Source organism: Phaethon aethereus (assembly GCF_964289735.1).
Source record: "Phaethon aethereus genome assembly, chromosome: 21".
NCBI classification, from domain to species: domain Eukaryota; kingdom Metazoa; phylum Chordata; class Aves; order Phaethontiformes; family Phaethontidae; genus Phaethon; species Phaethon aethereus.
Window position 1 is genome coordinate 6,741,459 of NC_138597.1, and position 24,511 is coordinate 6,765,969.

General features: G+C 42.2%; 1 protein-coding gene across 2 annotated transcripts in view; it reads right to left on the minus strand.

Moving 5' to 3' along the window:
• Window positions 1-23,613, minus strand: part of DVL1 (dishevelled segment polarity protein 1) — a gene marked incomplete at its 5' end in the record, with an annotated part of 98,957 nt that extends 75,344 nt beyond the window's left edge. For both annotated transcript variants that reach the window (XM_082009424.1, XM_082009423.1), the window contains one exon: window positions 23,444-23,613. In XM_082009424.1, coding sequence (XP_081865550.1) covers window positions 23,444-23,613 — 170 coding nt within the window. The remainder of the gene's footprint in view (window positions 1-23,443) is intronic.
• Window positions 23,614-24,511: the final 898 nt, after the last annotated feature.

Genomic DNA, 24,511 nt, shown 5'->3' on the forward strand with positions numbered 1-24,511 from the left:
AAGCAGACTCTCATTATCCTGGCACCATACAGAACGAGATAAGCCTTCGGCAGGGAAAACTATCATCTAAAACACAAGATGAAAGACTTATTGCATCTTTTCCAGCAGATGGTAAGATGAGGCAGAAAACTGTGTGGCAGGGTTGTCAACCAAGCTCAGGTCTTTGAAGTGCTAGGTAACCACCTTAGCCACAGACAGCCTTCTGAAGAGTCTGTCACTTATGAGCATGGCATTTCACCAGGAACTGAACATGAAAAAAACCTCAAGCAATGTCCATTCAGAGGAAATTCACATTTTCAATTTGTAGCAAGTAGTCCCCCTTGCCTTTATCGTCTTCATTTTACAAGCTTCACTGAAAAGACTGCTACAGTATTTGCAAAGTGCACTTTGACAGTCTTGTTGGTTCCTTCTAGATTGAGCAATTCATTTGTCCCGACTGGAAGATATGCGCACATACACCCCTCTGGTTCTGTTTAGCGACTTACGGTACTCCTGTGGCAATGCAGCTCTTGAGGGATCTAACAAGTCTCAGACTTGTTATCTGTTTTGGCTGTGGAATGCATCACAGGGAAATCAATCTCCCCCAGGTTTTAGATCAACAAATGCCACTCCGGGTAGCCCTATCTTTTAAAGGAAACATCCTGAACCTTGCATAAGGTTTATACATCTGACACAGGACAGTATGCCCCAGAGGTGGAGCCACAAATATAACTGGCAGCCTTCCTACTTTATTAATATAAGGCATGAGCCAGTATAACCTAACTTTCTAGGGAACTATGTGCATAGTTCCACACTGGAAAGCCACATCTTCTGGGTGCAGAGCACAGCTACTTCACCATGCCCAAATGGTGTCTAGAATACATCTTGACTAGCTGCACGCACTGTGAAATGATGTGCAGCATTGCTAGGGAATGTTTGATGTACACATTCATCACCCTAAGAAGACGACTGAGTTTGAAGTTGGAAAGAAATTATAAGTTATCACTATTACTAGAGTTGTTAGAGTTGTATTATCCATCTTTCATCAAACTCACTATTTTCCTGTCATGGAAACTTCACAAGCCATTGGGCCTCTGACTACAAAAAGGCATGCACTGGCCCCACACGCATAACTGCGATTTCTGCCCTCTCCCTAGAGAACCGGCAGAGCACCGGGAACAACCTTTTCAGTAAAGGCAGAGGCAGCCAAACTCTGTATTTGTATTAGGCTGCCTAATGCTCAGCTTGAGACACATAGCAGGGCTGCAAAAGACTTCTTCCAAATCCTATTAGAGAAGCAAAAGCTGTTTGCCATGTCAAGTTCAAACTAATGAGAAGAGTCCAAATCCACATCACAGTGTTCACAAGCACCAAAATCATATATGCCAACTGAGCTACAATCCAGAAGTCAAAGCAGTTTTTCACAGGTCAAATTTTCAATTGACTCAAATTGACGGACAATAACACTGGAATAGGTAAACTGTAAAGTTTTATTTTGTTGCTGCTTTTGTTACAAACACAGTAAAGAGTGGCTTAACAGCTCCAACTCAACCAATTCACACAACAAATCTTGAATAGCTTCTTGAGCTTTCAAAATCCTATTTTTGCAGGATACTGATAGCATCTCTCAAGAGTAAAACTCCACTTTGTCATTTCCTAATTCTGATTTCATTGAGACATATATCCTGCTGTTTGACACAGCCAGATAAGAAGAGACCAAACCCCAGTGGTTTTGTAATCTGTCCATCCTTCTATTACAGCTGTGTTCCTATCTTTACTCGTTTTCTGTCAGAGACTTGTGAAGACCGGCAGCTCTGTAACTGCAGCAGTTGCCAATGGTTATCCAACCAAAGGCTGATTTCTTAATTAGTGACCCCTAGAGTCAAAAGACAGGAAAAGAAGCTATTAAAAGGAGACTGCATGAATGAGAAGGGGAGGGCAGGGGGGGTGGGAATCAAACTTTGAAACATAAATTTGTTGTTTAAATTTGCCCAAGGATATGACAAGTACCTTATCCACTTACCCTCTACTCCGCTCTGGTGAGACCTCACCTGGAGTCCTGCATCCAGCTCTGGAGCCCTCAGCACAGGAAAGAGAGGGACCTGTTGGAGCAGGTCCAGAGGAGGCCACAAAAATGACCAGAGGGATGGAACAGCTCTGCTGTGAGGACAGGCTGAGGCAGATGGGGTTGTTCAGCCTGGAGAAGAGAAGGGTCTGGGGAGACCTTACTGCAGCCTTCCAGTACTTAAAGGAGGCTTATAAGAAAGATGGGAACAGACTTTTTAGCAGGGCCTGTTGCAACAGGACAAGGGGTGATGGCTTTAAACTAAAAGAGGGTAGATTTCAACTAGGTATAAGGAAGAAATTTTTCACACTGAGGGTGGTGAAACACTGGCACAGGTGGCCCAGAGAGGTGGTAGATGCCCCATCCCTGGAAGCATTCAAGGTCAGGTTAGATGCGGCTCTGAGCAACCTGATGTATTTGAAGATGTCCCTGCTCACTGCAGGTGGCTGGTACTAGATGGCCTTTAAAGGTCCCTTCCAACCCAAACTGTTCTATGATTCTATGATCCACAAGCAAAGGTCTAGCTGTTGCTTTTAAGATCAGTACCCAAGAAGCCACCAAAAATCCTTTTAAAAGCCAGTCTGCCTGGTGGGGAAATCAGAAATACACATTAAGCAACTATCTCTTTTATAGAATCTTAAAGAGGGCTAGCAGTTTAAGACACCTTGGCAGTATCTCAGTTACAACTTCTTAACACAGATATTACCTTCTGACTATGTCCTGAGTCCTTATTTTCAAAAGGAAATCTGTCCATAAGAAAACACAGCAAGAAAAGAAGGTACTGTCACATTCTCAAAAATTATAGTTACTTTACTTTCTCCTGGCAGACACCATTCTCCAGTAGCACTGTGCCTCCACCCCTACAGGCACCGCTTCTTTTGATAACACAGGTTTAATAAAGTTCAGCTTTTGTATACTGCCTTCACAGAACACTTTCTGGAATGCTGACATCTGCACTTACAGCTTAACACTCAGGAGAATGAATCATATTAGAAAACGAGTAATATATTGTCAAGAGCTGTTTTTGTTTTGCATTTAAATTTCTGTATTTACTATCTTTAAAGAAAAGAATGTTTTAAGATTTCATGAGCTGAGAGATGTGCATGTCTTTATTGTTTTTATTTATTTTACCTGGCTGCCATAAGTAAAAAGAAAATATTTTAAAGAACAAGAATACAGGAATGTGATAAATCAGCAGACTTGGCAAGAAAAAGTCAAGGTGGTTCTATGACTACTTAAAATAAGTTTTTAAGAGCTAATGCAATTTTTAAAAGCCAGGTTTCCATGACTAGCTACAGTTAACATTTGGTACTGTGCCTTTAATAGAGTAAAGGTCTCAATTACTTGCCAGCGGTGCAGCTGATTTCACAAGCGTCTACAGCTTATACCCAGATGCTTAAGATTTAAAGAACAAAATAAAATTGTTAAGAAGGAAATATTTGAAGCAAACTGTTGGAATAAGTACTGAAAATCAGAAACACATTTATTCAACACATGCAGCACTGGACACATGTCTGTCCCACACATCCATTTTTCTAAAAATCTATGCATGGGGGACTGCTAAGTTGAGGTCAATGCGACATCCGGTGTCCTACGAGGACAAAACAGCAGAAAGGTATTGACTGGAGTGAATGACAGGAGACTTTCCAGGAAGAAGAAAAGACAATCAACTAAACTACCAACTCAAAGAAAGTTTAAACAGACTGCTAACCCTGGAGAATGAAGCCTTCCACTCATCCAACAAGGAAGTACAGACAATACGCTTCAGTCCCTGAAGGAGCCAAATAGACATGTTTTCAGAGGCAGATTCAACCTTTGCCTGTCTGTTGAGGCTATCAACAATGGGGCAAAGGATGGTGGTGGTCTGTTTCCTACTAAATTCTCAGGCATTGCAAGTTCAACTAACTGCTCAAACAATCCAACATGCACAGCATTATTTTCCAACCTAGAAGCCCACCTAAAAGCCACCACCACTTAACCTTACTGCATCCCTAAGGTCATGAAAGTTCACAAGAATGTCCCATTTGTGTACAGAGTTATAAAGCCATTTCCTGATTTGTATGACATTACTCCAAAGAAATCAAACATACAGAGCTCTAATTATGATGTTCAATTTGCTGCTGAGAGTTCACAGCGCCCCAATTACTAACTGACATTGTAAAGCTTCTTGTCAGCTTGGAATCCACAGACAGATCACCACTGCTATTTCTCCTAGAAGCCCTCAGGATAAAAGACAAAAGGAACAATAAGACCCAAGAGTTTCTAGGACTCTAAAAAAGAAAGAAGGTCTTATTTTGCTTAATTTAAAGCAATACATTTTATTGGAATGACAGTGATGGACTCCAGGTTGTCAAAACCAATTGCATTCAGAAGCAATCACTGGAAACAACCTTTAGTCAGTTTGCCAGGCTTAGCTAGATAATTATGTCATGAATTTGTTCTTGTATCCAGTATATCCCAGGCCACAATCCCAGACCTTGGGCGCAGTGATGATCATAATTTTGACTCGTTTTCTATTGCTTTCACTTTTTTATTTCATGTAAAGAAAAAAAGCAAGATTCTTCCTTAAAAAGGATAGATCTTTTACACCTTAATGGACTTCTCCCCTTTCTGACATTTTGTTATTTTGTGTGTGTGAAGAGGGGATGTATTTCAGTTTAGTACATCAATATTTAGCCAGATTGTAAAACTCTTAATATTCCAGAGAGATGACTGGGATATTATCTAGACCCAGTACAATATAGTAATCCTACACTTGCTCCTAAATACATTAGACTGTACTTTGGTCTTGATTCTCTAGACTGCCCTCACACAGCTGAAGAGCTTTACTAGTGCTCAGTAGTTATCAATGGAAACAATAGCACAATGGAACTTCTTTACCCACTAGAAGAAAAAACCAGAGTGTTTACTCCAACTGCTTTATTTACATGCTCACACCTATCACATCTGTGTCACCATAATTACAACAGTCTGAAAAAGCTTTTAGTAAATAGAAGCCAATTTGCCAAGCATAGGAAGAAGTTCTGTCTACTCTTGGTTTTTCTGTGACTGCCAGGAGTAGGAATGCAAGCAAAGTACAGCAGAACAGCTGAATCTGCATAGCACACAATTTGACAGCTCTGAGAGTGTCTGATTCACAGAGCCTAACAGAGGGAAACAGCAACCTTACTCTCTTCCTTTCTCTTTGTGCACGTAAGACATATGCACTGCTAAGGCTTCTACAGAAAGAATGAGCTACAGAACCATGGACCCAGATAGCAACTACTGTCATTCTTGCAGAAGGGTTTACATCACATAATCCAAATACAAAAAACATAGCTGGAAGGACTGCTACATTTCTAAGTGCTAATGCTCATAGAGCATGCTCTGGCCACCTCAGAAGTGATTCTTCTGGAGAAACCTCATGTTATACCACTAGGATAACAGGAATATTTACCCCTTTTTGCACTCTGAAGGAGAGATCATTTGTGTGCATACAAAATAGGCAAAGGTGGTGATCAAAATTCTCTCTTTTCAACAAGCTTTACTTCAAGCCCACTATTTACTGTACCATGATCCTCTCATTCAAAAAACAAACAAACAAAAACCAAAAAAAGAACAGCTACAAATAAATACCTTCTAGACTATTAGACATGGCAAAAATAAAAGTCACCTGGGAAAACTCTCCAGCCATTAAAATGTAAGACTCTGAGACCATGAGATGAGATTTCCATTCACAATTCTGACAACAGTCTACTGGTGAACTTGGGAAAATCCCTTCCATCCACCAGCCTCCAATGCTGCCTGTCTTTACGCTTGTTTCTTTTTGCTTAGCTGCAATGTAAGTTCTTCAGAGTAAGGACTGTTTTCTTACTGGAAGCTTACACTAAGCCTCACGAAACATGATGCCCATCTTCACAAAGGATCCCTCACTGTACAAACAACAATAAGTAACCATGCTGTATTTGTCTCTGCTGCCTTTCTACAAATGTAAAAAGCAAGTGCAACTCATGCACCAACTCACAGGACAAGGCCAAGACAGACCAGTAAAAGATCTCCCCACAGAAAGAACCTGTCAAGAAGATGCTTCCTAAAGCACAGTCACTACCCTGCCACACCCATGAGTCCCTCCTGTCACAAATGAAAATCCCAGGTTTTTTTGCACTGACTGGTTTTAGCCACACAAACTAAAGTCAACTTGGCACCGAAAATGCAAAGCTGCCCTGCAGCAAAGGGTAATTCACAGTAGCATTATCTTCAACTCACTGGCCTACTGTTAATTTGGTCTGAATGGGAGCGTGAGGGGAGTGTTAGCAAAGACAAAAATTAAGCAGATGACAAATTTGCTTATTAATCACTCTGAATAAGAGGTGTATTAAATAAAAACGTAAGGAGGGAGGGGAGATGAAAAGCAGGATGTGAAAGGAGCAGGAGCTGGAACAGCATGGCTACTGTCAACCATGAAATGCAACCGCTGATGGGACAATTTGAAAGACAGAAGACGCTGGCTTTTTAACATTAACTATTTGATCGCTCTACTTCAGATGCATCTATCTAATATCACATGAGGAACAGGATTTCCATTTACCCTATAGGTAGTTCTTACAAGCTAGAGACCTGAAACAGGACTGAGAACAACACATAAATTCACTCTGCATTGAAAACTTCATCTTCACTCAAAGTTGATCAGGACACACTATGCAAGAATCATCACAGAACATGCAAAACACCAAAGAGCTCTTAACAATGCTTCAGCTGCACATTCACACAGGCTCCAGGGCCATTACTTAAGTTTACCTTTATTTCAAATACTCAAAGATCTTTGGAGTAGATTGGTCTACTCCAAAGGCACGTTCTGTACCATTTCAGGATTAGTTTCTAGTACCACTGAAGCTGGTGAGGATTTTTGCACAGACTGAAATAAGGAACTTGTCAAGCACATCTACAAGCATTGCACTTGCTCAACAATCTCTAATGACTAAGGATTCCCACATGTTTCCCCATGACATCAGAAATCCAACCTCTCCCTTGAATTCAACAGTTTAACTAGCACCTCTCATTAGAAACAGCATGATTGGTCCAGAGATTCCTAAATATTCATGTTTTCTGCAGCACTCATATCTTGCCATCACTTGCTACCACTGTGCAGCTTTATTCCTCAGTAAAAGCAAAATGTAATTAGTGCCAGACACTTTTTTGCATATTCTTTTTCAGATAAAGAAAAAGTTTGTCATGCATCCTTACTCCTTTCTCATCTCTGTACCAGGCAAGTCTCTGGGCTCAGTTTTGTTCCATTTACTGTACCTTTTTTCAATTTGTGTCTATAACTAAAAGAGGTCATAAATTACAACTGGAAATAAACATATCTAAAAAGTAGCCCCAAAAAGTCTTGCAAACCCACTCTTTTAGTAGTTCCATTCTTTCTACATTGGCAAATTATTTTTATTTATTTATAGAATTTTAAGAATTCAACCACAATAGTAAATTCAATGGAAAGCATTATGCAGGTACAAAAAAACCAATCACTGAAGCTGGTCATTGCAAAGAACCTCTACTATAATGACTGCCAAAAAGCAATGGGCAGGGAGGGGAGAAGGAGCCTCTCTGCTACTCAGCAAAACAAAAGGAAAGAGAAATCTGGTAAGATACCATGCATTTGTACTGGTATACTTTGCTAAGAGCAAATTCTCCATGTTTATGCTAGTCTGCAGCAAGCTAGAGTTTTCCTCTGATTTAGAAGTTTTTACAAATCAGAACTGAAACCCAAAAATAAAAGCCTCTGTTTACAAGTTTCCTAGGCATGTAATTTTAACATGTTTACAGTCTCTTCCAAAGGCATAACTCATGTACATAAATTAAGCTAGGCACAAGTTGAACTGGTTGTAATATCAGGGACTAGATCATTTACTGAAGGTCAAATACAGAGTAGCTGGAAGAGGCAAAATTGAACTCCGACCTCAAATCCCAAACCAGTGCCTCAACCCACACAGTGATTCTTCTCTTCACATTCCAGAGGGAAGTTGGAGAGAAGTCATTTAAATACCACAGGTTTCAGATAGGATTTAACTAACAAAACTCTAATTTTGAGACAATTCTCAAATTATCTGTTCCTCTTAACTTTATGTGATGAATGCTTGATTTTAACAGCCTAACAGTTGTTAAAACACAAGCTCTTGTCCCAGTTTGCTATAGTAAGACAGCTGATAACAAACCGTATTTGCACACTTACTTACTAAGGATTTTTCAAATGCATCTACTTCTACACCTCAGAACTCAGAAATGCAAAGGCAGGTTAAAAATAAATAAATACATAAATTACAATCTGGAGGCTCCCTTTTCGGGCTGCTCCTCACATATTGCTGAATGACCTCTATAGCACACGTCTCCTTCCAAAATCAGAGATATCTTAAAAATTGAATTATGCAAACCTAGCAGATTTCCAGAGCACTGGATGGACTCCATACTTTAGTCATTGCAATTAAGACTGCAAGTTGATGTGAAAATGCCATCCTTAAAAGACTTGAGGGGCCTCAGTATCTACCGCCCCATATCACAGCGCTATCAAGTCAGCCATCAGTCACGTTCCAGTTAGTAACTAACTGATTCACCTTCAGCATCACAGTCACCCTCTGCCTGCAGCAGACACACGCACAACCCCCATCTAAATCAGAAACTCTCATACTTGTTTAGGCATGGTCTTCACCAATTATATTATTGTCAGACAAAGCCAAGAATGTCGATCCTCACTTCACTTCCTTGATAAAAAAAGAACCAGAGTACTTTTCAAAAAGGAGAAGCTATGTTCTTCAGAGATGATGAAACAGGTAAAAGTAAACCCAGTAGCCAAATGATCCATAGCAAGTCAACAGCATAGGGTGAAGGGGTTCCCTTATTATCTTCAAGTATTTCACTGCAATAACTGAGTGGAGTATATCATGTTTTGTATGCTTTGAATATCCTCCCAGATGATTTTCCTACTTTTTCTTGCCAAGGCCACTGAAATAACAAAAAATTATCATTATTCCCTTCGTTACTTACATTTCACATGGAAATCAGTCACAACAGAATCATGGGGCAAATATTTAGGTCGTTCCTTCCTCAAGCACTGTAAATTCCTCTGTATTTGCTCAGCAGCCTGTCTCAACTGATTAAACTCTACAGCAGAAACTGGAGGACAGGCCTCCAGTAGTCTTCTCTGAAAACTGGGACCCCAAAGCAGCATCAGCAAAAAATCACCAGTCACATCCTCCTCCTTCCCCAACACACTCATTAAACCATGAGTTGGTGCTTAATTAATATAGCAAATGGCATTCTAGTGGCAGGCCAATCCAAATGTCCCTTGCTAAAAAGCAAGCAGTAATCAGATGCAGAGTCAATGCATCAAAGCTTTTCCTGAACATACAATGTACACTTAAAATCTTCTCTTAGCTCTGATGCTGAAACAGAGTTGAAGGCTAAGAGAAGATCCAGAGAACTGTAAGCCCATACCATATTCCCACTGCTCACTATCTCAACAGTGATACTCATTGCAGAAGAACTCACCCATCCACATTAGTGGAGCTGACAGGAGAAAGCTGGCTCAAGCAGACATGTTTTTTCCTTAAGTCAGCACAACATGAAGGCTGTACTCCTGAAGCAGCATTTTCAGGACCCAGTTCACTGATTTTTCCGGATTCTAAAACTCAACTCCAAAGAGCCAGCTGCATTGAACTAGCCATGACCAATCATTCTTCCTTCAACGACGTGCATTCACAGCACTTGTCCTCTCTCACCAGGTATTTTTTTCTTGCAAAGAAAAGCTTCCAAATCTATGGTCATTTATATAATACACTTATTTACACCCAAACTCTAGGGTCTTAGAGCTTGGAGCATCTCAAACTGTTTTCAGGAGTACTAGCAACCCCACAAAAGGGAACCTATGGAAGCAATTCCATCCAAACAGCTTTTGGTATCTAACAAAACCTGGCCAAATACATTGGCCAGAAGAGTCAGTCCCAAAGCCCATCAAAATTAAACATTAAGTGTTTCTAGGTACCATTAAGGGGTTTGAATCAGGCCCCTATTGGGAACTATGAGCAAGATAAACAGTAATGAACACCTGTGTAAGCACATTACTATATGCAAGTGGATTTGCTTCTGAGATTTAAGTTAAATAATAAGTACTCAAGCGTTTGACTAAATTAAGATTTAAAAGCTCTGTGTGTCACCAGTTCCAACATGCTACAGGAACTGATGCTTGGATGCAACAGCAACAGGGCCCTAGGAACAGCCCCTGCTCCCATCCCCTACTTGGCCACAGAGACATTCCCTTTGAGTTCCATGAAGACCACCTGCCTCCAAAACACACAAGTATTTCTGTTACCGCCAAAAGAGAAACAACATATGAAGCAGCAGCTGCAAAATGAACAGATTCCTGAAGTACCAGATACCCTTGAACGAAAGCCCCAAGATGACAAACCAGTCCACCTCCACGATCTCTGTTTATAACCTTCATCCATGAATGCACTAATCACGCAGCCGATCAGTGAATGGAAGTACATCAGTTCCCACCCCCTCTTCTCCACACAGCATAATGACAATGCATAATGATTTTCTCATATTTATGGCCCAGGCAGAAGAGACAAGATCAAGGTTCTGGACACTGGATGTTAAGTGCTTTTAGAACGAAGGCACATATCTACCATTATTCACTCCTATACCATCAGTCTCTCTTCTTATATCATTTACTGTGCTGCTGTTTCCTACACACACGCACTTTTGGGTTTTTTGTGTTTGGTGGTTGGGGTTTTTTTAATTTGCTACATAATGGAAAAATTTCCATATACATAGCACAATATTAAGTAAAGATTCTCCCATTTCTGTGACAGCTTTTAAAGTTTCATTAAACCCAGAGCTTTGAGAAGTTTTCAATTTTTAAAAATGGAAGGCATATATATCTCCCTGGACCTGCCTTCCAGAACTACAGAGGACAGAGCGCCAGCTTCTTGACCATCTACATACTATGACAGACTTCACCAGAGAAATGATTCTGATGAAAGAAAGAGAGAAGGAAAGATGGAGTGTATTAACACATAGAGACAAAAAGATGAATGTCAACAAAGAACAAGATGAGACAGGAAATGACACAGACTGGTTTTGGCACTTTATAGACAGCTTGCAAAGGGTTTTCAATAAGGCCACAGCAGTTGAAATTAGGTACAAGCCACTAGGTACAGTACATGGTCCTGCTCTCACAGATGTCCCGAGATGTCTGAGATTTTACCATTTCTGTAAAAATAGACTGAACTGAATGAATTTACACTGGGAAGGTGGAGATGTGGAAGGATGGAAATTCTGTATTTTTCAGCTCAGGTGGGCGTGTATTTTCACTATATTATGTTCTCACACAAATACACACGTAGAGGACAAAGCAATCAGACCAAAATATCCTGCAAAAATAAAGATGGTTACAGATATCCTTTTCTTCCATGTAGGAACAAGGATGACTAAAAAACAGCTTATGCATTTTCATAAGACACTGTGTTTCTGCTAGAAAAGACAGTTACCCATCCACAAACTGATGCAAGTTTTGGACCAAGTGGTACCTTTCACCTCAAGGTTATTACCATGTTTGGGAAAACAAGCAAAATTTAATGTCTAAAGGGATCACCTCAGGAGACAGCTGTATGCAGCTCTCAGATTTGAAGGTTATCTGAAGAGCAAACATGACCTCTTCATTTTTTTCCTCCAGAACAGGATCATCTATCTGCCAATTTTTGGAGGGTGTGTAAGGAGAGGAATTTTCTTTTTTGTATACTCTCAAAGTAAAAGAGGGTCAGAAAACAGTGGGAGATGCCATGAACTCAGAGGGGGAGAAAAAAAAAATCAGATGTTACTATCAACAGATGCTGCTTCCTTGAGATTACCTTTTATGAATTTGCCTTTTTTAACACACTGATTTTTAGGCCAACTAAAATCACAAGGAGGAAATATCTTCCAAAATACTTTAACTGGCTATTGAAGGCCTACATCTAACACATGTAGAAGATTTCAGCATGTGTGAAGGTAACCTAAGGTAAGTCTCTGTATCATGGCATTTTAGTATGCAGAAGTAAAGGCTTACACTTATAATCATGCTAACACAAGGCTGGTTCTTCTTCAGTTCTGCTTTTTCACATTGTATCAGGGAAAGGACCATATCACAACAATTCGAGAGAGTGCTTACCTGGTACCACTTCAAGTCAGTCTCCTGACTGACTTTGGACAATTCAGATATATGCTTACAGAACTGAAGACCCATATAGACTGAGAAAGGACATTTTTACAACTTTCATATATTTTATTGTCAGCAACATGCTCTTAAACAGACATTTTGATTCAATTACTATTAGGCTTCCAACTGCAATACTAGCTTTGTGAGCTAAACTAACAATGCAGACTAATTTAAAAGTCTGCATTCACTGCTAAATCTTTGAACAGAAGAAAAATAAGGCAAAAAATGGTGTCTTGGAACTCTCGGATAAGCAAGGTAAGACTGCATTTCTGAACACAAATGGTGAGATTTTCAGTAATAGTTTTCCTCTAATTTCACTGGAAGTAGAGTTAGACCTACCCTAAATAATTATGAAAAAACAACACATTTTGCTGGAACAAAAAAACATATGAGTTTAATCATCTGTCCAGGTTCAGCACCCCGACAGATTAAACAAACAGTAAAACCAGTATTAGAGATTGTCAGGAATGCTTTACTTCCTCTTTTAATTTTACCAATCCACCCACTCAGTGCATCTTGTTTGAAAACAGTTCTTTGGAACTGGGGTTGCATATGGTACATCTTCCAAAATTCTTAACAAATAGCTGTGCTTAAAACTGAATTTACATGTGTTTTTCTCATTAGCTACATGTAGAGGGATGTGGCTACTGAAGGCCACAGTACTCTGACATTTATTCAAGACTACCAGGGGACTAATTTGCAGATCGCACAAGCGTTCCTTGCAGGACCATCTTAATTACCGCTATGTAATAACACAATTAGAGCACATAAAGTAGACATTTAGCAAAAGATGAGGCACCTGTTTTCTTTATAAATAATGTAGCCAAAGAAAAGACATAATTGTGAATACTGTAAGTAATTAGCCATTAAACTGCATCAGAAAAGACTTCTGCTCAGTACAACGTAGTAGTTTGCAGACTTCAGCTTTAGTAAACTACAGGGAAATCCTTCAACACAAAGAATGCAAACAATGAAGTCAATAACCATGGGGCATAAGCAAGCTTTTTTAAAAAATAACTATAGGACTGAGTAATATTAATCTGTCTCAATTCAATGCCATGTCCATTTTTAACAGAGGCCATTCACCTCATCTCCATTATTCAGTCCAGTCAAGCTATCCAAAACATTCAAACAAAGGATCAGCAACAGCACAGCTTGCTCCTTAATACAACAGGCCGAGTCCTGTCGGTACAAGGGCAAAGCTAGATTTCAAGGAACAAAGGATAAATTAAGTCTATCTGTAGCAGCCAGTTGCTAAAAAGACACTGCCACTTTTTGGAGCCTTCTTCTCAAGTTCTCTTTGGATGTTTCAGCATGTAGTGTTCAGCACTGCTTCAGATAGCGCAAGCGTCAAAGCAAAAGTAACACTCAGAACGTACTCGCTCACCTCAGGATTATCTGATGGACACAGAAAGACAAAGGCTGACTTTACCTCCAGTACTCACAAAATAGATGGTCAAGTCACATGGAAACACCGAGCCATCTTCCTTTTCCCACATACGCTGAAAATAGGAATAAAACTCTTGTAGATACTGCCTTTACTCAGTAAGTTTAATACTTGTCACTTCGCTTACTCTCTCTTAATTTCGTTACAAATAAAATCCAGAAACCTCAGCAGTTTTAGGAACCAAAAAGCTAGACAGAATAAACTGCAATAATCCATATGTAAAGAGTTGTATTGGATGAGTCAGCATAATTAATTGGAACAATCAGCTGATTCTATTGAATTTTCCCTCCCATAATGTGACGCACTTTAGGAGGTACTACATAGCTGCTAAGAAAGTGGATCAAGGTTTAATGTCTTTAAGATACTTGATTTTAACCAACTTCATATAGGCCTGGACTCCAACACTGCTGAAAGTTTCAAGGATAATGCTGCTCCTTTTTAGCTTACCATAAATACAGGAGAGAAAAAAAAAATCTGCCTCTGTGTTGCAGAAGTTTGAAGTAAATTTACAATAAAAAGGCTTGACACTTTGCAAACACCAGCTGATATCCGTAAGTTATTTAACACAAAAATAGATGGAATAGAAACGTCAACCTTCCTCATTTCAAAGAGGCTGTAAGCACAGCTCACTGCTGTAATTGCAAGTAATCATTCTACACATTTACCCTGGAGATGTTAAAATTGGACCAAGTAGCAATAAAGACAGTGGACTAGCTATCCAACCAACAGAAACATTAACAATCTGGGCCCTTGCAAAGACAACCTTATAGCAAATCAGATCCCTACCAATCACAAGGCATTCAAGACTGCCATGGGGAGACTATAATACACGAAAAGTTACTTGAGGTCTAGTATATTCTCAAGGAAATAACAGCTGCATCAAGCCACTGATGGATACCTTTTCTCTCCGTCTATTGACAAGGAAAGAATGACAGTAACACATAAAGGAGAGTGAGAATCAGCCAGAACTTCAGGGGGAGGAAGGGGAAATCACCATTTAAAAGAATTTCACATAGAGATGAAGGCAGAAAATCTGTTGATCATATCAAGCTCAACAACAACATATCTATCCGCCAAATACACAGGAACCCCAACTGTTGTGGAAAAGAAAGGAAGTAACTTTAATTATCCAGACATCCAAATAGAAACATGTCACGATCCCAAAAGAAGATAAACACCAGAAGAACAGGTAGAGAATCCTAGCAGTGATGCCATATACAGAAAAATTACTGTGTTTCGTAAACACCACCTTGTCAACCTTTCCACCTAACAGCGTGGCACAACAGTTGAAATATGTGGTTGGTGCTGCTAAATGATTCTCTGAACGTACTGATCAGAATGATAAATTGACCAGGTTGCACATAGTCATGGTAACATTTATCAGGGTGCATTTAAAGTGGAATCTGAAAAGCAAGCATGAACAAAACTATTTCAAAACTGGCAGACTCGTGCTTAAAGGTAAGCAGAATCCAAGTGAAGGGAGCCTGCTGTACTAATCTCAAATATACCATGGAAATCTTTACAGGCTTTAACACTGCATGTAAATTAATTCCTTAATTCAAAATTTTAATCTGTTCCATTGCTATTTATGGTTGGTTTCAAAGCACTGAATGTGGATCTCCTCCTGGTGCATCTGGATGTCCTCCTGGTTGCCTGTTCACAACCGCCACATTCTGTGGCAGGCTAGAACGGTAATGATCTTTCAAAAATTATTATTAAATAAAACCCATTTAATTCAACCTACTTCACAGGCAAATTTTAATTAGAGATACAGCAAGGCCATAGATAAGTTGTTGAACTTGAATCCTATAGAGATGGCTAACGTTTCCAACAGCTGTACAGTCTGTGTGTGTATTCTTAAGCCAAAACAAGTCTACCCAAGCATTGGAAAAAAGAAAAACAAAACTGTGCATACACTATGTGGAGGTGTTCATTAAATGAACAGTAGTAAACTTGTTTTTCTAATTGTCCCACTGCAGATCACTAGCCACAGGAAGCAGACCAAACCTGATGTATCCTTTTAGCATGTTTTCATAGCATTAGCTTTTAATAAATACAACATACTCCACCCTCAGAGCAGAGTAGTCATCAGGTTCCAGCAGAAAAAGTGGTTGTTTTAAATATTTAGATTACATTACAGTTGGGACGTTAAAAGCAGCAGTGACTTGTACTGTAGACAGCTATCAGAATCAGCTTGGCAAAATATGTGTAAGTTAATGTAGCGTGGTTCTAAAGTATGAGCTTTGAGGTCTATTAAGCTAGTGTTCTATATTTTTATTATTTGTACTACAATAGTGTTTTCTGATGTCAGCAAACAGAAAAGCACCACAGTGCTAGATGCTATATAAACATAAGTAGTAAGATGCACAGTCTCCAGAAAGTTTATAAACTTCAGCAGAGAAAATGGGAAAAAAGCTAGGAGAAACAAAGGCTATTCTTATTAGGCAAGTAGCTTACACAGGCCTCAATTCAGCACTGCACTTCAGTGTGTCCAGGTACTTTGCTGATTCCAAGACTAAATCTGTGGCTGAATACAATTTTTTTCTATTTTCCAAGTGTCAATTCAGTCCTTTTAACTATGCAGCCATCCATTTTCCTCCACTAGGTAACAGTACTCCAACTTTCTGCAGATATTAATGAAATATCCCTTCCAGTCTTAAGAACTCTCCTTCCCCCTGAAGGCCTCTCTGTGGTCACTGTTGATACAGATACTGAGGCCTAGGACCTGCTCTTAGTAATCCCTATTTTCAGAGTATTATCCCAGATTGATTTGATTTAATCAAGCTGAAACTTGGCCTTCACTTTTGAAGTCCTCCACCAACAGCAGGCCAAGACTTCTGCAACATTTACAGCATTTAAGTGTGCAACAGACCATGCTAAGTGGAACGCAAGCTGCAAAGAACCATGACCAGCCCACTGAACTGTAAAGTCAGGCTCACCATACTCACTTTTATTAGTGGTCTCAAAGAAATAATAAAAATCTAAGCATCTTCTCAACTCAATCTACTTAACCACCTGTGGTTTTTTTGAGGAAAGCCTTCATTAAAAAGCATTCTCCTCCCACTACACTCACTGCAAGTTACACATTCGAACCAGTATTGTTCACATGATAGAACAGTTCAACTGGAATCTGGCTCAAAATTCAGTGCATTTCAGAGGAAGAGCCAGTGACTTCACCAGGCTTTGGATCAGTCCCAAACAGAGCTTCAATGCTGCCACCTACCCTGTCATAGCCTCCCAAAGCAAAGCTGGCAGCAGCAGAAGAGGAGGGTTGTGAATCCTAGCCATGGGCTGTAACGTGCCTTGCATTCATCTTCTTGGTCAGCCATGCTTGTTTACATCACAGGGAACAGCTGTCCCAGTGTGACCTGAAGGTAACTTCGACTGTTATGCAATCATTCATTTTCAGCCTACAGACAGGCAAACCTGTCCAAAATGGGTACAAGATTTAAAAAAAAAAAAAATCTTTAAAAGAAACCCATTTGTTGTTCTCTCTGTTCAACCATGCTTGCAATCCAAAAGATTATTTTCAGTAAAAATACCACAGGCATTTGCAAAGATCAATATGGTAAACTATGTGACTGCATTACCAGTTTAAGTCCCAACACTTTTTAAGCTTGTGTCCAAGTAAACTGCTGTCTTTTTTTCAGTCTAACTGTATCTCAGATCTCTGAATATCTACTAATGGACTAAGCAGACTGATATAATGGACAAAATACAGATGGTTAACCCTGAAAGGACACAAATCTTCAGGAAATCTGCTTTCGTTAGTTCTACCCTCATGGAACTTACTCCCTTACTCATTTGCCCCTCCTGAAAACAACGTGTTCTCTCAATAACGTTGAGAGTAAAGGAGACTAAACAGGGAGGAGACAGAGATGTAAATGGGAAAACAAGCACACAGAGGGAGATTCCACATAGTTGCTTCATAAAGATAATCTTATTTATATTTCAAGGCCAAAAGTTGTATGGCACACCTCTTCTTACCTGCTCATCCACCTGCCCATCATTCAGGTCAGTAACCTGGACATCATCTTGAATTCTGACTGCTCTCTAGACCCTCACATCCAACCTACATTTAGGTCATGCAGTCTGTGTAGTATTTCTGAAATTTCCATTTATACAGCTAAAATTCTTGCCAGAGCTTTGACCATAGTATTTGCCTCAACATACCCTTGCCTAGTTCTGATCCATACAGACTCACTCTGTGGGTATCAATCCTTGTCAGAGCTGCAAAGATCATTTTCCTAAACTGTTATTTGTAGCACATGCCCCCTTCTGCACCTAGTCTACCAGCTCCATATTTCCTAATGCAAATATGAATCACTTGCCTTCATTTTATTCTGTTTCAAAAAAGACAAATTCCTACCTGTAACTGACCTATATCAGCCTCTGTCACCTGCTTGTTCAGTTTTCAAACAAGTATGGAGGTAGGCATCCTTTCATGTTGCTCTTTAGTCTTGAGAGGATCTCCTTAAAAACACCAGCAAAAATACCTCGTTAAAATCTTTGTTGCAATAACTACCAAAAAAAAAAACAACCACCCAACATAAAACTATGCGCTTATTACTACATAGCACAGCAGAGTCCACCGAAAAGGTATAATACTACCTGCAAGGCACTTTTGTCCAGTATGCTGTCTTATCCCTGAATAAGCATGGAAACAGCTTCCTAAGCACAGAACTCAACTCAAAAACTGTCTTTTGAGTTTGGCTAGCTCAAAGTCTAGAACTCTGTGGCACCTCATTGACAGAGAGCAGGCAGAAATAAGGCTTCCACATTTTTGTCCAATGTTCCTTTGCTTGCTGGATTTTTATAACGGCTTTCATAGTTACACTCAATGAGCGTGGAATTCTGTGAATATAGCATGCAAATCAACTTTCTTTTTTCCAAATTATATATGTCCAGTGTCCAAATGTCACTTTAAGCACCAACTGCCTAAGCCTCATTGATAAATAGGCAACTCCTACTTTCACTTGTCCCCATGAAAAATATTTTGAGGGTGGGGTTTTTTAATGCCTTGTCTCTAAAAGCTTTCCCAATTATGAAATTATTCTGCATCTCCATAGCTAGACATTTGTCAACTAGGACTCCCATTTCTCAGTTAGAACTCCTCTTAGGTCAAGGGTGAAAACAGAGATGGTATATTGCTTCCATGAGAAAAGACACAAAACAGTGTTTCTCATGTTCCTCTTCTATCAAAAATTGACCCATTCAGTTCATAATCCCAATCCCAAACCAGATTCCTGCTGCTTTAAATCACAATTGCTTGCTAGTTCTCAACACAGCAAGTACCAAGAAAATTAATTTCTGCAGAAGAAACAGCTGCACCTAAATATACAGTTTAAAAGGAAGTTCTTTGCTGATACCAAAGGAATGCCTAAAAAGCCACTCCTCAAAGTACTCCCTAAAGAAGTATAATCAAAAGAGTATTAGTTCACACAATGGAAAGAATGAGGACTTGAACTTCACCCAGAAGGATGGCAGACTAGACATACTCTGGTATTCAATGGATAAAGACTGCAAAGCCTAAGATTGGCTTGCTCTTCCTATCCTGCAATACTGAAAGACACCATCCTGCGGCTCCTGCCACAGTGACATGTTGACTGAACAGAGCAAAGGAAGCCAGAACAATGCAGGAGACGGTATATTTATCAGTACAAGCTTTTGTACAGACCACATATTCAAGACGGCACAGTTCTTCCTCCAAATCTCTCCTGCTATAATCATGTCACAGCATAGCACCCTATACTGACCAGACATGAAACAGTAGCATGGAGTCTCAAAGTAGGTTATTGTATAGCAAAAATTAAAACACGTAACTTATGGGAATGCCTTGATCATATACATTTAAAATTTTGTATTTTGGGAAGTTAGTGATAGTGTTTTACAAGAAAAGCTCTGGAAATACTAAATATTTAAAAGCAGACAGATAGGAATTCCTCTTACAGGATGTGTCACACAGATTCACTATGAATCATTTGGATCCAATGCAGTTTATGCCGCTGTCAGAGTTTCAGTCATGAGAGCCCATACATCACAACCTGTAGCTTTATTTTTAGATGTATTCATTATTTGCCATTTTTCAATCACCAAAGAATAAACAAAACTTCATTACACATTCTTGCAAGGATGTGTGTGGCTGTAACCTTAGAATCAACAATTTCAGCGATCAGAAGTTACCTCTGAGCTCCTTCCCTGAGAGGACAAAAAATCAGTCACTGTAAGCAACTAAGCAAGCTGATGACACAGCTCCTTTCACATAAAACACGTCACAAATATCACCTTTTCTAAATTTCATTGCTGGTAGATACTACCACATTAACCAGTTTGATCCTGTAATGTCTCTGCTTAATTTCCCACCAACTAGAATAAAAACAGAAGCTACAAAGCACTTCCAAGGGTTGAGTCTCAAAGTCAGAACACCGTTAGACATCCTGCATCTTAAAAAAAAACATCGTACCTACAGATGGAGTCAACAGGAAAGCCTGGGCTTTCAGAAAAACACAGGGCCATCCCATCAAGAGTTAGTGCAGAAGTCACCCTTTGTGAATGAAATGGCAAAGGAAAAAGTGTTTTCATGTCAAAGTACCACTGTCAGGAAAACCAAGATGAAGGTTCCACAGTGTATCTATTTTCCACAGCTTTACTGAAAGTGCAACATTAAGACTGCAAGGTAAAGCAGTAAATTAAACTGTAACCAAAGTTCAGAAGGAAATATTCCACCCCTACACCTTCTCCTGCACCTTCCGAGAAGCAAAGCTGAAAGCAGGCTAGTAACTCAGCACAGGTACACAAAACAAATAATTGCTTAATTTCATAACACAGCTTGATACTGCTCCATGTCCCAAACCCAACTCCATTCCAACCCTTAGCAACTGTGTCTTTCATGGCTAGAAACAATTCAACACATCCACTGTTTCTGAACACAATTATTTATTACATTATTTCAGGATCCAGGAAAGGCTGTGCCTTAATTACAACAACATGTGCAGTATTGCGAAGTCAGTTCCTGATCACCGGCTTCTCAAGGAGGCTCCACTTCTTCAGGAAAACATTTGCTTTCCTAACACAAAAAGTACTTTTCACTCCACATTGGGATTTACAAACCGCCTTGCCAAGCAGCAGTCACCGTGCCAAATCACAGCTCCGTACAGCTATTGAGCAGCAATGTAAAGAACAGAAGACTAGAACTGTAGAACACTACATTTAAAACCAAAATGTTACTGTAGTTTAAGCCTAAGTACCACTTACAGAACACACAGAAAATAATTTCTTTGGAGGACATTTTCAGGCACATAAGGTAGAAATTAGACACACAATTTCATTATGGTTAGTGGCAATTGCATATATAATTACCTATTTGCAACAACAATTTTAAAAAGTCAGTTTGAAGACAAGATGATGAAAAAAAGCCCAGATTTACTATTAACACTTGGTAAGACAGCCAAGATTCATGAGAGTTTTCTTCTGATTTCCTATTTTTCGCAAGTAATTAAGATTCAAAGAGAAACAAAAATGTGGTTGACAAAGCAAAACAAAACAAAAATCTGACTGACAGCTTATTGGCTTTCAAGAGTCACTATCTATAGAGTTACTTCTAGCTGTCTCAAGACAATGGATTAGCACCCTAATGGATTCAGTAGTTATATTTGAGACTATTGTTTAAAAAGGGAGACAGAATTTATAGGTCCTAATCCACATCATCCACTTTCAGGCCTTCATCTTCCATCATTTTCATTTCTAAAACAATGCAAGAAGAACAGACAATTTTCACTCCAGTTTTGAGACTAACAAGGGAATCCACTGTAGGACTCTAGTTACAAACTCTGTTACTTAGTCAAAGATCAGCCCAAATGTGTTAGAGATCTTCCTAGTATGTTCATTATGCCTCCGCACAGTTTATGTTTCTAGTACTAAATTTCTGTAGCAGGGGGAATGAACGCATACGCTGTTTCAACAAACCCAACATCCTTTATTGAGGTTGCACCACAAAAACTTAGAGCTTGAATTTATATGACAACTGCAGGGTATGTGTCCCTGTCACTTGAGGGTGAGGGAAAAAAATTTATGAATGCACAATTTCAAAGACCTTATTTTGAAAACAAACAGTTTGTACAGTTGTTTCCCAGAAAAATGTTTCCACAATCCAGAAAACAAAAAGTCAATACATGAACATTCCTACAGTAACACGCCAATATTAACAACTCGCCACATAAGAAATACATGTCAACAAACAATATCCACATTTCCCCATGGATAAAAACACAATTAACATGAAAGGCTTCAGGTCTTACGGATAAGAAAGAGGCCACACAATATGTAAAAAGATGCTTAGGATGATATATTTCACCAAACATAAAACTCACACCTCAACCATCGCATTATTTTAAGAGTCAGGTCTGCATTAGTTTCCAACAAGCCTGCTCTCTTTTTTACTGGCAAGGCATTTAAATATGTAAAATTGTCTTGCCAGTGACAGATATGAGTACAAAGAGAACTGATTTGCTACAAAAGGATTAATACATTTTCAAAGTTACTGTCTGGCAAACTGTCAAATGGATTTTTATTGGTTTATTTTATTACAGCTGTACATAAGCCCTGTGGCATGCAACCCACATTTGTGTGCGGAGACTAGAACAATGTCAAATATCTCCTAGCTCCAGTCAGAAATCTGGCCTACACAATCACAAAGGTCGCTTGAAAGTCTGGCCCTGCACTCCTAGTAAGCAGTGGCATTAGCAGCGGTGAGCAGGGAGCACGCCCTTTGAAGAAGTGGCCGTTTCGACCACCGACCATTTGACACCCGCCATCTGACCACCGGCGTGCAAACCCCGACCCAGAAGAGCAACCCGATTTTGCGACCGTCATTTCTGCACTTGCACAAGGCTTCACCTTCCAGTATAGCTGCAGCCTGACTCCCCTTGGCTCTTCAGAAATCCCCACCCTGGCGAAGCGCCCCTGCCACAAGCCTCGCGGCCTCGGCCCGACCAGCTGACAGCTGCGGCCGGCGGCTGCCAAGTCACCCCCTGCCCGGCGTCAGGCTCCGGCCCGGCTCGGCCCGACCGAGAGCGAAAGGCCGGGCGGGGAGCGGTTGAGGGAGCCCGGCCCGCCCCGGTCATCGCCCAGCGCGCCAGGCGGGCAGCGCACCGGGGGCGTTACTGGAACAGAAGCCGAGAGGTCTCCTCGCCTCGGGGGGCATCGGGCCGGGGCTGTCAGCTCCCGGGGCGGCCGCCGGGCTGGCGGGCCGCAGGGGTCCCGCCGGCAGACCGCAGGGTGAGGGCGGCGACACCAGCAGCGCCGACCCCTGAGCCCGGCACCCGCCGGGCCGGGCCGGGCCGGGCCGCCATGTTAGCGGCGGCGGCGCTCGCGGCTTCCCTCGGGTGCCGGCAGCTGCCGCCGGGGCCTAGCGCCGAGCGGGCGCCGCAGTGCGCGGCGCCGGGCGGCGGGCAGGGCCGCACCCGGCGGCGGGCCCGGGCCGCGCAGCCCGAGCGCTCCGGCACGGCCCGCACACAGGCGGGGGCTGCAGCGGAGCCCCCGGGCAGGCGGCGCCGCCGCCGCCAGCGAAGCAGGTGTCTCCCGCTCGGGGCCGAGGGAGGCTGAGAGACCTCCCCTCAGCTGTCAGCGGGAAGGGGCGCGGGGAGGAGAGGAGGGGCAGGGACCGCCGCCCGCCGCCCCCCGCTCCGGCACACGCGGCCCCCGCCGGCCCGGAGCCGCTCACCCGAAATCCTGGTCCATGGACTTGAAGAAGAACTTGTAGCTGTGCACGGGCCGGTTGCTGAGGACATTTTTGAAATCGGCCAGAGTGACTTTTTCCGGCGGGACGGGCAGCTTCACCAGATAGGGGGTTTCCTCCTCGTCGATGTGGTAGATGATTTTAGTCTCCGCCATGGGAGAGGGGGAGCGGGGAGCAGAGGGGAGCCGGCCCGGGCCTCCGCCGCCGCTCGGCTCCTCTCACGGCCTCCGGCCCAGAGCCGCCCCCGACAGGAAGGGAGCTCCCAGCGCCCGGCCGCCGCCGCGCAGGGGCTCCTCGGCCGGGATTTCGCTCCCTGCACTGCTCTCTAGCTGCCCGACCCGGGAACGGCAGCCCGCCGCCGCCCGCCCCGCCTGCATCCTCCGGCCGCCGCTCGCCGCCCCCCGCCGCGCTCGGCAGCGGGCCGCCGCGGCCCCCCGTCCCCTGGCCGGCGAGCAGCGGGGGGGGGGAGGGGACGGGCAGCGGGGGCGCGGGGCGGCCGGGCCAGCCGCCCTCCTCCCGCCACCGCCGCTCTGTCCGCGCGCCAGCCGCGCTCCCGCACGTCGCCCCCTGCCGGTGCGGCGGCACCACGGCCGGCCAGGCCGCCGCGGGGAGCGGGACGCGCCCGGCGCGGCTCGTCTCTGGCCCGGGCGGCGGCGCCGGCGAAAGCCGAGCCGGCCTCCCCGGCGGTCCTTCCGCGCCCGCGGCCGCCGCCTCTGCAGCATCCCATGCCTGGGAAGCCGCGGTTAGCGAGCCGGCAGGAAGAGCCCTGCTGCTTCGTGCCTCCCCGGGGGACCGGCGGGGCTGATTTTAGCAGCCTCAGCACACTGGTCCCGTCCTTTCCCAAGGAACAACTAGCAGGAGCGAAGGTGCCAAGCACTCTCTCCTTGCCGTAAAAATCATCCTTCCCGTTCAAACTGCTTACCTGCACAAATACTACTTTGTGTACTTTCGATATTGGCAGTGATTTATCGGAGTGCAACACACACAAGAGGCTCTGTTTGTACCAGCATCCCAGTCTTTGGCGTAAGGAAAACATTTGGCGAAAGGGAATGT